The 14,770-nt window shown below is 36.3% G+C and overlaps 1 protein-coding gene across 8 annotated transcripts in view; it reads right to left on the bottom strand.

Annotated features, from left to right (window-relative positions):
* The window catches only part of DNAI4 (dynein axonemal intermediate chain 4), a gene marked incomplete at its 5' end in the record, with an annotated part of 132,838 nt that overhangs the window by 14,707 nt on the left and 103,361 nt on the right, over window positions 1–14,770 (bottom strand). For 7 of the 8 annotated variants that reach the window (XM_082356766.1, XM_082356765.1, XM_082356764.1 and 4 more), the window contains 3 exons: window positions 4,020–4,176; window positions 6,786–7,012; window positions 7,656–7,754. In XM_082356766.1, coding sequence (XP_082212892.1) covers window positions 4,020–4,176; window positions 6,786–7,012; window positions 7,656–7,754 — 483 coding nt within the window. The remainder of the gene's footprint in view (window positions 1–4,019; window positions 4,177–6,785; window positions 7,013–7,655; window positions 7,755–14,770) is intronic. The other variant, XM_082356768.1, reaches the window with a different exon arrangement.

Here is a 14,770-nt window from a genome sequence, read left to right as displayed (position 1 = left end):
ACAACCTTTGATTCTGGTACCAATATTACACCCATTTTACAAATAAAGAAAAAGAAAAAAATTGAAAAAATTAGGGGATTTGGGGTGGTCATTTAAAAAAAAATCTATCCTTGACCTTAAATCGTTAAGATCTTATCCTACATTTTCTTCTAGGAGTTCGTTTACTTTTCACAGTCTTCAATCCATTTGGAGTTCACCATTGTACAAAATGTGAGATAGGCGTCTAATGTTTCCCCCCATGTCACTTCTAGAATTGTAAACCTTAAATGGCTTTCCATAATCTATAGAATAAAGTTCAAATTCCTCATCAGGGCAGTCATACATTTTCTGGTCCCAGATGGCCCAACTGGCCCTTTTCTTGCTTTTATCTCAAGCAATCTCTTTACCAGTCAAAAAAATCTACTCACCATTTCCACATGAAAAGTGCCATGGACCTTTTCAATTCCACATCTTTGCTTAAACCTTTCACTCAGTCTGGAATAACAATTCTACTCTCTTGTCTACAAGAGAAAATCCTAATCCTCCAAAACACAGTTGAAATTTAATCTCTTCTGTGAAAGCCTTCCCCATAGTATTCTTATTTTTTCCTTTTCTTCTTCCTATTCTCCTTTCAAAAGTCAACTGTTTTCCTGCTCTGTACTCCTATAGGAGTTTGTTTATTTAGTTCTTTATGACTCGATTATGTTTCTTAAGCATATGTTGCTTCTTTCTTAGAAACTACATTCCTTTTGTTTATAGGTTTGTTCATTCACACATCTATTCAACATTTGCTGAATGCCTATTATGTGCTAGCGCTATGCTAGATACTTGAACATACAAGTTTCAAGCAGCTCAAACTAGTAAGAAAGTTATGTATACAAAATATTATAATTTATATTGGAAAATTGTTGTAGTACTTGATAGGTACTGCAGAAAAATATATGTGATGAAAAGAACCAACATGCTAATGCTTATAGATTCCCTTCTACCAGTACACCAACACATACTAAGAAAAATTTTGAAACAATTCAAGTCTCCCTCCCCACTGCCCCAAGTTCAGAGTTTGTGGACAAGTTCTTAGAGCTCTTCTGGGATAGAACTGAAAGAATTACAGAGACAAAAAGGGATGGATTTAGGGCTTGAAGCTATATTTAGGGTTTGAGAGATATGGACAGAAGAAGAAAAAGGAGTACTATGAACTACATATTTGGATCCATTTTAATGTTTCTTTGAGAGGCTTAAATAAAGAATAGAATTTTCTTTTAATTACTTTTGGTTTTTGAGCTATCTTAAACAAGGTTCACTGTGGGCACAAACATCCTCATCCTGTTAAAATATCTTGCATTCAATGAATGCGTAAGAAATTGAAAATATTAAAATGTTTTATATGGCAAAAATAAGCCATTAGGGCTGCACGTCTCAGAGCAGACTAAAATTGTTATGTAAGGAGACCAATGTATTTTTAAAATAACTTTGTGTAGTGTAATGATTTGTAAAATGGATAAGTAAAAGACTAAAATTCATTCATGATCCTACCCCTAAAAAATAATGCTTCTAATATGTTGAATTTTTCTCTAGTTTTTCAATGCATATTTATTCAAAAACATCTATTGACTAACTACTACAAGCCAGACACTGTACTAGGCCACAGGGATATAGCCCAGAACAAAAGAGACAAAATTCACTGTTTACGTGGCGCTTATAATCTATCAGTGGAAGACTAGCAATTAACAAAATAAATCAATAAAGAATATGGTAGGGGCTTCCCTGGTGGCGCAGTGGTTGAGAATCTGCCTGCCAATGCAGGGGACAGGGGTTCGAGCCCTGGTCTGGGAGGATCCCACATGCCGCGGAGCAACTAGGCCTGTGAGCCACAATTACTGAGCCTGCACGTCTGGAGCCTGTGCTCCGCAACAAGAGAGGCCGCGATGGTAAGAGGCCTGCGCACCGCGATGAAGAGTGGCCCCCACTTGCCGCAATTGGAGGAAGCCCTCGCACAGAAACGAAGAGCCAACACAGCCATAAATAAATAAATAAATAAATAAATAAATAAATAAATAAATAAATAAAATTCTTTAAAAAAAAAAAAAAGCCCTTCTCCTCCGCCCATTTCCAATTTAAAAAACAAATAAAAAATAAAGAATATGGTATATACCAAGTAAGTGTTACTACAAAAAATAAGTTATGGAAGAGTATTGAATAGGGAATGTGGGCAAGAGTGGAGGTTGCAATTTTAAATAAGGTGGCCAGTGAAGACTTCACTAAGAAAGTGACATTTGAGCAAAGACTTGCAGTGGGTAGAGGAACAAACTGTGTGGATTTTAGGGAGAGGGAATGACAAGTACAAAGTCCCAAGCAAGCTGGTATGTATATAGGTAGGTATTCTCTGTTTGTTTGCTTGTTTGTTTGTTTGTTTAACATTTATAGTCCATATGGTTGGGGTAGAACTGCACCTCCGACATGTGCCCCAAATCTAATCAGCACATCTGACTTCCCTGGTCATATTTCCCTCTGGTTGGATATTTAGATTGTTTCCTTTTTCCTTTTCTCTTTTTTTCTTTCCTTTTCTTTCTTTTTTTTTTTCCTCATCGCATCACAAAATATGCTATAACTAATTTCTTTGATTGCCTTTATGAATATTTCTGTAGCATAGAGTCCCAAAAGTGGACAATTCTGGTTCAGATTGCCAAATTGCTTCCAAAGAAGTTATACCAATTTCTATTTCAACCATCAGTATAGGAGAGGACCTATCTTATCAAATGTTTGCCAGGAATAAGTAGTCCAATTAAAATAAACTTTGTTAATTTGATATATGAGAATGGTATCACATTTTAATTTAACAATTTTTTATTAGTGAGGTTAAATTTTAAAATATATTTACTAGCCATTTTTTGTGAATGAACTGTTCCTGACCATTACTCACACTTCTATTGGAGTCTTAATGTTTTTTCTTATTGATTTGTACATATTTTTAATATTTTTAACATGTTGATATATTCATGATAATAATTACCAGATTACTCCTTAAAATAGAAATTTAAACATAAACAGAAAAAATGGAAAATAATGGGCGTCTATATGGTATATATACAATGGAATATTACTCAGCCATAAAAAAATAAAATGTTGCTATTTGCAGCAACATGGATGGACCTGGAGGGCATTATGCTTAGTGAAGTAAGTCAGAGAAAAATAAACACTATATGTTTTCACATATATGTGGAATCTAAAAAATAAAACAAATGAATGAATGTAACAAAACAGAAACAAGACTCAAAGATACAGAGAACAAATTAGTGGTTACCAGTGGGGAGAGGGGAGGGGAAAGGAGCAGATAAGGGAAGGGGATTAAGAGGTACAAATTACCAGGTATAAAATAAATAAGATACAAGGATATAATGTACAACACAGGATATATACCCAATATTTTATAATAACTTTAAGTATACTCTATAAATATATCAAATCACTATGTTGTACACCTGAAACTAATATAACATTGTAAATCAACTATACTTCAATATAAATTTTTTTAAAACAATAAGTAAATATATAAATACATAAATAATTTTTAAAATAATGGGCATCTAGTAATACGGATTTGCTTGTCAAAGTTTTACAACAAAGTTTTGATATTTGAAAATCAGAGTAAGGGAAGAGGATAATGCTAAACCAACAGAAACAAATGCCAATTTCAGGAACACTGGATAATATCTAAAAATATTTCTTGTAAAAGTCTTTGAATATTTGCAGTAAACAGTCCCAACCATATACTAGGGACAATTTTAAGTTATTTCATATAATATTTATAATTATTCTGCCCAACAACATTATTTAATTTTACAGATAGAGAACGTGAGACTCAAAGAAAATAAGCCTAGTAGGGGCCACACCTAGTAGGTAGCAACTCTTCGGACTTACATTCTTTCCATTGCACCACACTTAACATACGTTTAAGAAATGTAAATCTCTTCCATGACACAAAATTACAACTCAATAAAATCATAGAATGACAAAAAAATTTGATTTTTGAGTCTTACCCGGTTAGAGTCCAAAGCAGTGGGCATATTTCTTAATTCATACACAGCAACTTGTCCATCACTGTCTCCCACCAGAAGGCAATCTGTTTGCTTAGTGAAGAGAACAGTTGTGAATTTGATTCCAGGGTTAGCGACATTCACAATCAGAGGGTCCAAACTGTAATGAAATATTTTATTTGTAAATTTAGTTGTTGTTAATATGTTCTTTTTGGATACAGACTAAGAAAAATCTGAGATATTTGTGATTTCATGTAAGTAACAAAAACCAAAAGCTTCTTTCTGTGTTTCCAAAAGCAAAATAACTGCTTCTCACTCTTTATTCAATCAAAACTTTCATTTTTTCAATAAACTTCAACTAAATAAATTAAAGCAGTTCACAATTAAGATGTGAACTCATAATTTAAATTCCCATGATGAGTAATTTTATGCATTAACTTGGCTAGGCTGTGGTACCCAGTGTTTGGTCAAACACCGGTCTACACGTTGCTGTGAAGGTATCTTTTTTTTTTTTTTTTTTAAGATATGATTAACTTAAATCAGTAGAATTTGAATAAAGCAGATTACCCTCCGTAAAGTGAGTTGGCCTCATCCAATCTGTTGAAAGCCTTAAAAGAAAAGACTGAGGTCTCTGAAGTAGAATAAAATTCTGCCTCCAGACTGCCTTTGTACTCAAGACTGCAACATGGACTCCTCTGATGGAAATTCCAGGTTGCCAGCCTGTCATGCCGGCTTGGGACTTGCCAGGTCCCACAATCATGTGAGCCAATATTTTTAAATCTCTCTCACTCTCTTTATTGGTTTAGTTTCTCTGAAGATCCCTAATACAACTCCTTAAATAATAAATGTCTCTTAACAGAAGGATGTTTTGATGCAAATGAACCCCTGGAACATAAATGAATCTGGGGCTTCCCTGGTGGCACAGTGGTTTATAATCCCCCTGCCAGTGCAGGGGACATGGGTTCCAGCCCTGGTCCGGAAAGATCCCACATCCCTGTGGAGCAACTAAGTCTGTGCTCCACAACTACTGAGCCTGCGCTCTGGAGCCCATGAGCCACAACTACTGAGCCCCTGTGCCACAACTACTGAGCCCGCATGCCTAGAGCCCGTGCTCTGCAAGAAGAGAAGCCACGGCAATAAGAAGCCCATACATTACAACAAAGAGTAGCCCCCGCTCACCGCAACTAAAGAAAGCCCGCAGGCAGCAACGAAGACCCAACACAGCCAAAAATAAAATAAAATAAATAAATTTATTAAAAATAATTAAAAATAAAATAAAAAAATAAATGAATCTGAACAGGACTGAAAACCTTGTTCAAAGGTTCTCTGAACAAGAACCTTTCCTACTCTTGGTTATCCAAAGCAATCCATTGACACCCTTATAAAATAACAGCAGCAGTCACTTGCATACTTCTGAAGAAATGTTGCCCTGGGAACTACAATTTTACTAGAAAAAATAAAATCAGAGGTAGGATCATTTAAGTAACCACTTTCTCCCTTAGTCATGTCATACTCAAAAATAAATTGCTTTGTGTTGTAATCCTTGATTTTTGGGTCAAACTGTTTTATAGAACAAGCCATGATGAAATTTTCCAGTTACTAAATTATTAATCTCTAGGAAAAAATTTGCAATTAATAATAAACCCATTGAATTTTATGTCATTTATTTTAAACAAGAATGTATTTCCGTGCTTCATCTGCTAATAACTTGCCTAAAGATCTACAATGTTTTCCAATATTGAAATATTGATTGAATAAGTATTACAGAACCATTAAACACTTTATTCCAGCATTGTATAAGCTTTCATATTAAAAAGGATAGATGGCCTAGATGGCACTCTTATAACTTTGTTGTAACACTTAAAATAAAAAATTTTAATTAAATGCATGCCCCTTCAAATATGTTTTAAAGCAAGGTAAGAGAATAAGTAAATATTATAAAAAATACTTATTTTGCTCCTTTTCTTTATCTTATTATAGAAAGTCTTTAGTTAGACACAATTAGAACAGTGCCTCTCTGCATTCTTCCATAAACCAGGCAATGACAAAGAATTCAAGCTAGTTATGATATCCTATATCAGCCTGTAAAAGTTTATGGAGATGGAGTAAGGTAACCTATTTTCATTCAAATATTTTTCATTCAAATATTTTTAAAATGACGTATGGTATAAGTAATTAACATTAATATATTATTCTATTTTAGAATATGGTAATTTCAAGAATTATCTGGGTGTTTTAAATGTGCTCTGAAATGTTGGCATGTTATTTCAGTGTTTCCATTTAAAGTGCTCTTGTAATATTTTTGCATAAAAAGGACTAAGAAAGACTATTTTGGTTGAAGAAAAGGAAAAAATAATTTGATCATATTTTAATGTCTTCTGTGGAAACACTGGGGATGAATTTTGTTGGTATAGTTATTAATTCAGGATATTTGAAACAGTATTGAACAGCTGACAAGAATTAAGCAAACATGGATATTGAAAAGTTAAAACACCTTCTTTCCACGTGAATGTTTTGCAAACTTTTTCCCCATGTCACAATTTTACACTACATTCCTTGTTTTTCTTAAATAAAATAATACTTTGCAGGTTCAAAAATATATTTATTATCCTGGCATATCTCTTTATTCACAAAGGACTCTCACAGTGTAAACTATTACTTGTTTTAAAGTAACTACAGTTCTCTCTAACCAATGTCAATGCTATCAGGTATCATTTAGATTGAACTGCTTCTATTAGAAATAACTCCGAGAAAAATATTAACACTTACGTGCTGATGTGAAGGTCCCAAATCTCCACTCTGCTCTCGTTTGCAGCTGCAAATATATAGGATGATTTTGGAGACCAGGCAACATCATAAACAACATAAGTAGTTGGATAAAAACTCAAAAATGGTTTAAGATTCTCATGTTGCCATATAATAACGCCCCAATCTGCAGAACAGCTTAAGAATACATCATGACAAAATGGATTCCATGCTATTTTATACACTGGACCCTGGAATTAGAAAAATAAATTAAAATACATAGGTAAGTAGGATTTAACCTCTTATACTTTAAATTTGACCAACAAATTAAAAATGCTCAGATTTCTAAAAGCTTATACACCATGTAATTATTGTGTGGGTATTATTTTACATGAGAGTAAGGCCATAAATTGAATCTCTTCCCTAAATTATGCCATTCAGAAACATAAAAATATAGTTGCTACAATACTCACTAAATATTAATACATATTATACTACTTTTAAAAATATAAGGAATGTTAAGGAAAATAAACAGAAATAAGGGAGAAAATGAAGAAAACATAGTTGGAACAATCATTAAAAATGTAGAGAATAGGTATATGCCAGAAACAATTTCACTTTGGGATCAGCATGTCAACATAAGCAAAGTCTTTTAGAAACAAATAAAAATGTGGCTTCCACAACTGGCAAGAAGAAATCAAGGATACCTAGAAGCCAAATTAAATGCCCCCCATATTACTGGTGTTTTCTGTATAAGAAAGCACTTAATTCAAGCTGGTATTTTTAACTCTGAAGTTGTAAGTTATTGCATAAAAAATGCTGTGCCTAATGATACTATTTTTTTCAGAAATATTGCAAGATAAAATTTTCCATACCTACTATAATTAAACTAACCTTGTGTCCTCTGTAGGTATCTAGATATTGCTCATTATATGAACAAGAACATTTGTGAATATGACCTTCTTCAGTGCCAGTCAAATAGATATTTGTGTCCTATAACACAAAAAAATCAAAATGCATTTGCTTGTGATATATTAGTAAATGTGCTAAATAGAAGATTAGATGATTCAAGATCTTTCAGAGACAATTCAAGAACCAAACTAGAAATACTATCTAGAAGACAGTTGATTGCTGTCTTTTTCTTTCTATCATGATTTTACAATAATTAAACTACCTGAAGGACTACTGTGCAAAGAAAATACAGATGTTTTTCTTTGCTGGAATAAAGGGTAGAACTTTGTATCCTGTCTAGAAATTACATGAACAAACACTGGCTTAAAATGAGGAAGAAACTTTCTAACATTTAGAGCTACCTGACAATGGAACTAACAATCCAGGGAAATAGTAAGTGTTCTTTCATTAGAACTAGTCAAAGAGAAGACAAATGACTTAACAATAACTATTCATGTACATAATGCTGAAGAAATTATTCTTGCTGGGAATGAGAGATTGAACTAGATGGAGTCTCAGACATCTTTTAACTCTAAATTTATGTACCAAATAGGGATTTAAAATTTTCTACAATGATCAAAATCTTTATAATCAAAAAGTCTGAAAGTCAGTGCTCTAAGTCCTGACTATGTAGAGTCAGCCTCACCTGGGAGCCCTGTACAGTTGCAGAATTTCAGGCCCTGTCCCAGACCTACTGAATCAGAATCTGCATTTTAACAAGATTCCCAAGTAATTTGTAAGTACACTGAAATATGAGACCCACTGCTTAGCATACACCAGAACTTAAGAATGCAATTACTAGGTTATGGGGTATATGTAGTTTAAATTGCACAATAAAGTGTAATTTTTTTCCCAAAGTAGTATTACCGATTTACATTCAGCTCTATATAAAATTTCCCTTTGACACACATTCTCTTCAATAGTTGGTTACATCAGAAATCTTAAATTTTGCCATTCTATTAGGTGTAAAATTATACCTAATGGTTTTAAGTTCCATTTATATGGATATTAACAAGGTTGAGCACATTTTTATGTTTATTGGCCATTTGTATCTCCTCTTCTGTTCATATCTCTTGACCATTTTATAATGTTAATACTCTTTTTTCATATTCATTTGAATATGTTCTTTATATATTCTATTACATAGGCTTTGTCTATTATATATGTTGCAAATATCTTCTCCCAGTATATGGCTTATCTTTTCATGTACTTTCTTCAGTGTCTTTTAGTAAACAGAAATTCTCATTTTAATGTAGCTGGTATTATAATTTTTATATAGTTAGCATTTTTTGTGCTTTAAGAAATTGTTCCTACTTGGAAGTCATAGAGATAGTCTCCCACATTTTCTTCTAAAAGTTTTTGTGTATGATGTGATAGGAATCCAATTCCTTTTTTTTTTTAATGTGGGTAATGATTATTCCAATACTGTTTATAAGTAGGTCATCTTTCTCTAAAGATCTTCAAGGTCACTGTCTAAAGTTGGGTTCCTCAGTATATAAACTCTGAGACACTGAGATCTCCATGCAAGAGGTTTACTGGGAAGTTCTCTCAGGAACAACCTTTGAGGGAAACAAGAACGGGTAGAGATTTAGTTTGAACTATGATGTACTTGCAACAAAGGGCTCAGCCCAGCCTATAAGAAGCTTTGGAGCTGAGATAGCCCTTCAGAGTCCTGCCTCCAGGCAAGGAGGCCAAACTTATTTCACACCACTTCCTATCAATAAATTAGTCAAGCAAGAGGATAGACTCAAACCAAAGTACATCAATAATGAAACTAAGTATAAAAATGGTGTAGGGGGGGAGCTTCAAGATGGCGGAAGAGTAAGACCTGGAGATCACCTTCCTCCCCACAAATACATCTACATGTGGAACAACTCCTACAGAACACCTACTGAATGCTGGCAGAAGACCTCAGACCTCCCAAAAGGCAAGAAACTCCCCACATACCTGGGTAGGGCAAAAAGAGAAAAGAAAAAACAGAGACAAAAGAATAGGGACGGGACCTGCACCAGTGGGAGGGAGCTGTGAAGGAGGAAAGGTTTCCACACACTAGGAAGCCCCTTCGTGGGCAGAGACTGCGGGTGGCAGAGGGGGGGAGCTTCAGAGCCACGGAGGAGAGCGCAGCCACAGGGGTGCGGAGGGCAAAGCGGAGAGATCCCCACACAGAGGATCGGTGCCGACCAGCACTCACCAGCCCGAGAGGCTTGTCTGCTCACCGGCAGGGGCGGGCGGGGGCTGGGAGCTGAGGCTTGGGCTTCGGTTGGATCCCAGGGAGAGGACTGGGGTTGTCGGCGTGAACACAGCCTGAAGGGGCTAGTGCACCACAGCTAGCCGGGAGGGAGTCCGGGAAAAAGTCTGGAGCTGCCGAAGAGGCAAGAGACTTTTTCTTGCCTCTTTGTTTCCTGGTGCGCGAGGAGAGGGGATTCAGAGCGCCGCTTAAAGGAGCTCCAGAGAAGGGCATGAGCCACGGCTATCAGCACAGACCCCAGAGACGGGCATGAGACGCTAAGGCTGCTGCTGCCGCCACCAAGAAGCCTGTGTGCGAGCACAGGTCACTCTCCACACCTCCCCTCCTGGGAGCCTGTGCAGCCCGCCACTGCCAGGGTCCCGTGTTCCAGGGACAACTTCCCTGGGAGAACGCACGGCGCGCCTCAGGCTGGTGCAACGTCACACCGGCCTCTGCCGCTGCAGGCTCGTCCCGCATCTGTACCCCTCCCTCCCCCTGGCCTGAGTGAGCCAGAGCCCCCGAATCAGCTGCTCCTTTAACCCCGTCCTGTCTGAGCGAAGAACAGACGCCCTCAGGCGACCTACACGCAGAGGCGGGTCCAAATCCAAAGCTGAACCCCGGGAGCTGTGCGAACAAAGAAGAGAAAGGGAAGTTTCTCCCAGCAGCCTCAGGAGCAACGGATTAAATCTCCACAACCAGCATGATGTACCCAGCATCTGTGGAATACCTGAATAGACAATGAATCATCCCAGATTGAGGAGGTGGACTTTGGGAGCAACAATATACATATATTTTTCCTTTTTCTCTTTTTGTGAGTGTGTATGTGTATGCTTCTGTGTGTGATTTTGTCTGTATAGCTTTGCTTTTACCATTTGGCCTAGGGTTCTGTCTGTCCTTTTTTTTTTCTTTTTTTTTTTTAGTATAATTGTTAGCGCTTGTTATCATTGGTGGATTTGTTTTTGGTTTGGTTACTCTCTTCTTTCTTCCTTTATTTTTTTTAATACTTTTTAAAAATATTTTATTAATTTTTATTTTTTATTTTAATTATTTTATTTTATTGTATCTTCTTCTTTCTTTCTTTCTTTTTTTTCTCCCTTTTATTCTGAGCCATGTGGATGACAGGCTCTTGGTGCTCCAGCCAGGCATCAGGGCCATGCCTCTGAGGGGGGAGAGCCAAGTTCAGGACATTGGTCCACAAAAGACCTCCCAGCTCCACGTAATATCAAACGGCAAAAATCTCCCAGAGATCTCCATCTCAACACCAAGACCCAGCTCCACTCAATGACCAGCAAGCTACAGTGCTGGACATGCTATGCCAAACAACTAGCAAGACAGGAACACAAACCCACCCATTAGCAGAGAGGCTGCCTAAAATCATAATAAGGTCACAGACATCCCAAAACACACCACCAGACGTGGACTTGCCCACCAGGAAGACAAGATCCAGCCTCATCCACCAGAACACAGTCACTAGTCCCCTCCACCAGGAAGCATACACAACCCACTGAACCAAACTTAGTCACTGGGGGCAGACACCAAAAACAATGGGAACTATGAACCTGCAGCCAGCGAAAAGGAGACCCCAAACACAGTAAGTTAAGCAAAATGAGAAGACAGAGAAACACACAGCAGATGAAGGAGCAAAGTAAAAACCCACCAGACCTAACAAATCAAGAGGAAATAGGCAGTCTACCTGAAAAAGAATTCAGAATAATCATAGTAAAGATGATCCAAAATCTGGGAAATAGAATGGAGAAAATACAAGAAACGTTTAACAAGGACCTAGAAGAACTAAAGAGCAAACAAACAGTGATGAACAACACAATAAATGAAATTTTAAATTCTATAGAAGGGATCAATAGCAGAATAACTGAGGCAGAAGAACAGATAAGTGACCTGGAAGATAAAATAGTGGAAATAACTACTGCAGAGCAGAATAAAGAAAAAACAATAAAAAGAATTGAAAACAGTCTCAGAGACCTCTGGGACAACATTAAATGCAACAACATTTGAATTATAGGGCTCCCAGAAGAAGAAGAGAAAAAGAAAGGGACTGAGAAAATATTTGAAGAGATTATAGTTGAAAACTTTCCTAATATGGGAAAGGAAATAGTTAATCAAGTCCAGGAAGCACAGAGAGTCCCATACAGGATAAATCCAAGGAGAAACATGCCAAGACACATATTAGTCAAACTATCAAAAATTAAATACAAAGAAAAAATATTAAAAGCAGCAAGGGAAAAACAACAAATAACATACAAGGGAATCCCCATAAGGTTAACAGCTGATCTTTCAGCAGAAACTCTGCAAGCCAGAAGGGACTGGCAGGACATATTTAAAGTGATGAAAGGGAAAAACCTACAACCAAGATTACTCTACCCAGCAAGGATCTCATTCAGATGTGATGGAGAAATTAAAACCTTTACAGACAAGCTAATGCTAAGAGAATTCAGCACCACCAAACAAGCTTCACAACAAATGCTAAAGGAACTTCTCTAGGCAAGAAACACAACAGAAGGAAAAGACCTACAATAACAAACGCAAAACAATTAAGAAAATGGTAATAGGAACATACAGATTGATAACTACCTTAAATGTAAATGGATTAAATGCTCCAACCAAAAAATATAGGCTGCCTGAATGGATACAAAAACAAGACCCATATATATGTTGTCTACAAGAGACCCACTTCAGACCTAGGGACACATACAGACTGAAAGTGAGGGGATGGAAAAAGATATTCCATGCAAATGGAAATCAAAAGAAAGCTGGAGTAGCAATTCTCATATCAGACAAAATAGACTTCAAAATAAAGACTATTACAAGAGACAAAGAAGGACACTACATAATGATCAAGGGATCATTCCAAGAAGAAGATAAAACAATTGTAAATATTTATGCACCAAACATAGGAGCACCTCAATACATAAGGCAAATGCTAACAGCCATAATAGGGGAAATCGACAGTGACACAATCATAGTAGGGGACTTTAACACCCCACTTTCACCAATGAACAGATCATCCAAAATGAAAATAAAAAAGGAAACACAAGCTTTAAATGATACATTAAACAAGATGGACTTAATTGATATTTATAGGACATTCCATCCAAAGAAAACAGAATACACTTTCTTCTCAAGTGCTCGTTCTCCAGGATAGATCATATCTTGGGACACAAATCAAGCCTTGGTAAATTTAAGAAAACTGAAATTGTATCAAGCATCTTTTCCAACCGCAGCGCTATGAGACTGGATATCAATTACAGGAAAAAATCTGTAAAGAATACAAAAATATGGAGGCTAAACAATACACTACTAAATAACCAAGAGATCACTGAAAAAATTAAAGAGGAAATCAAAAAATACCTAGAAACAAGTGACAATGAAAACAGGATGACCCAAAACCTATGGGATGCAGCAAAAGCAGTTCTACGAGGGAAGTTTATAGCACTACAATCTTATCTCAAGAAACAAGAAACACCTCAAATAAACAACCTAAACTTACACCTAAAGCAATTAGAGAAAGAAGAACAAAAAAACCCAAAGTTAGCAGAAGAAAAGAAATCATAAAGATCAGATCAGAAATAAATGAAAAAGAAATGAAGGAACAACAGCACAGATCAATAAAACTAAAAGCTGGTTCTTTGAGACGATAAACAAGATTGATAAACCATTAGCCATACTCATCAAGAAAAAAAGGGAGAAGACCCAAATAAATAGAATTAGAAATTAAAAAGGAGAAGTAACAACTGACATTGCAGAAATACAAAGAATCATGAGAGATTGCTACAAGCAACTATATGCCAATAAAATGGACAACCTGGAAGAAATGGACAAATCCTTAGAAAAGCACAAGCTTCTGAGACTGAACCAGGAAGAAACAGAAAATATAAACAGATCAATCACAAGCACTGAAACTGAGACTTTGATTAAAAATCTTCCAACAAACAAAAGCCCAGGACCAGATGGCTTCACGGGAGAATTCTACCAAACATTTAGAGAAGAGCTAACACCTATCCTTCTCAAACTCTTCCAAAATATAGCAGAGGGAGGAACACTCCCAAACTCATTCTATGAGGCCACCATCACTCTGATACCAAACTAGAGAAAGATGTCACAAAGAAAGAAAGCTACAGGCCAATATCGCTGATGCAAAACTCCTCCATAAAATACGAGCAAACAGAATCCAACAGCACATTAAAAGGATCATACACCATGATCAAGTGGGGTTTATCCCAGCAATGCAAGCATTCTTCAATATACGCAAATCAATCAACGTGATACACCATATTAACAAACTGAAGGAGAAAATCCATATGATCATCTCAACAGATGCAGAGAAAGCTTTCAACAAAATTCAACACCCATTTATGATAAAAACCCTCAAGAAAGTAGGCATAGAGGGAACTTACCTCAACATAATAAAGGCCACATATGACAAACCCACAGCCAACATCGTCCTCAATGGTGAAAAACTGAAACCATTTCCACTAGGATCAGGAACAAGACAAGGTTGCCCACTCTCACCACTATTATTCAACACAGTTTTGGAAGTTTTAGCCACAGCAATCAGAGAAGAAAAAGAAATAAAAGGAATCCAAATTGGAAAAGAAGAAGTAAAGCGGTCACTGTTTGCAGATGACATGATACTATACATAGAGAATCCTAGAGATGCTACGAGAAAACTACTAGAGCTAATCAATGAATTTGGTAAAGTAGCAGGATAGAAAATTAATGCACAGAAATCTCTTGCATTCCTATACACTAATGATGAAAAATCGGAAAGTGAAATGAAGAAAACACTTCCATTTACCATTGCAACACAAAGAAT

Source organism: Balaenoptera borealis (genome assembly GCF_965194805.1).
Source record: "Balaenoptera borealis genome assembly, chromosome: 1".
Classification (NCBI taxonomy): Eukaryota; Metazoa; Chordata; class Mammalia; order Artiodactyla; family Balaenopteridae; genus Balaenoptera; species Balaenoptera borealis.
Note: the sequence above shows the minus strand (reverse complement) of the source record. Positions and strands in the feature narration are given on the sequence as shown.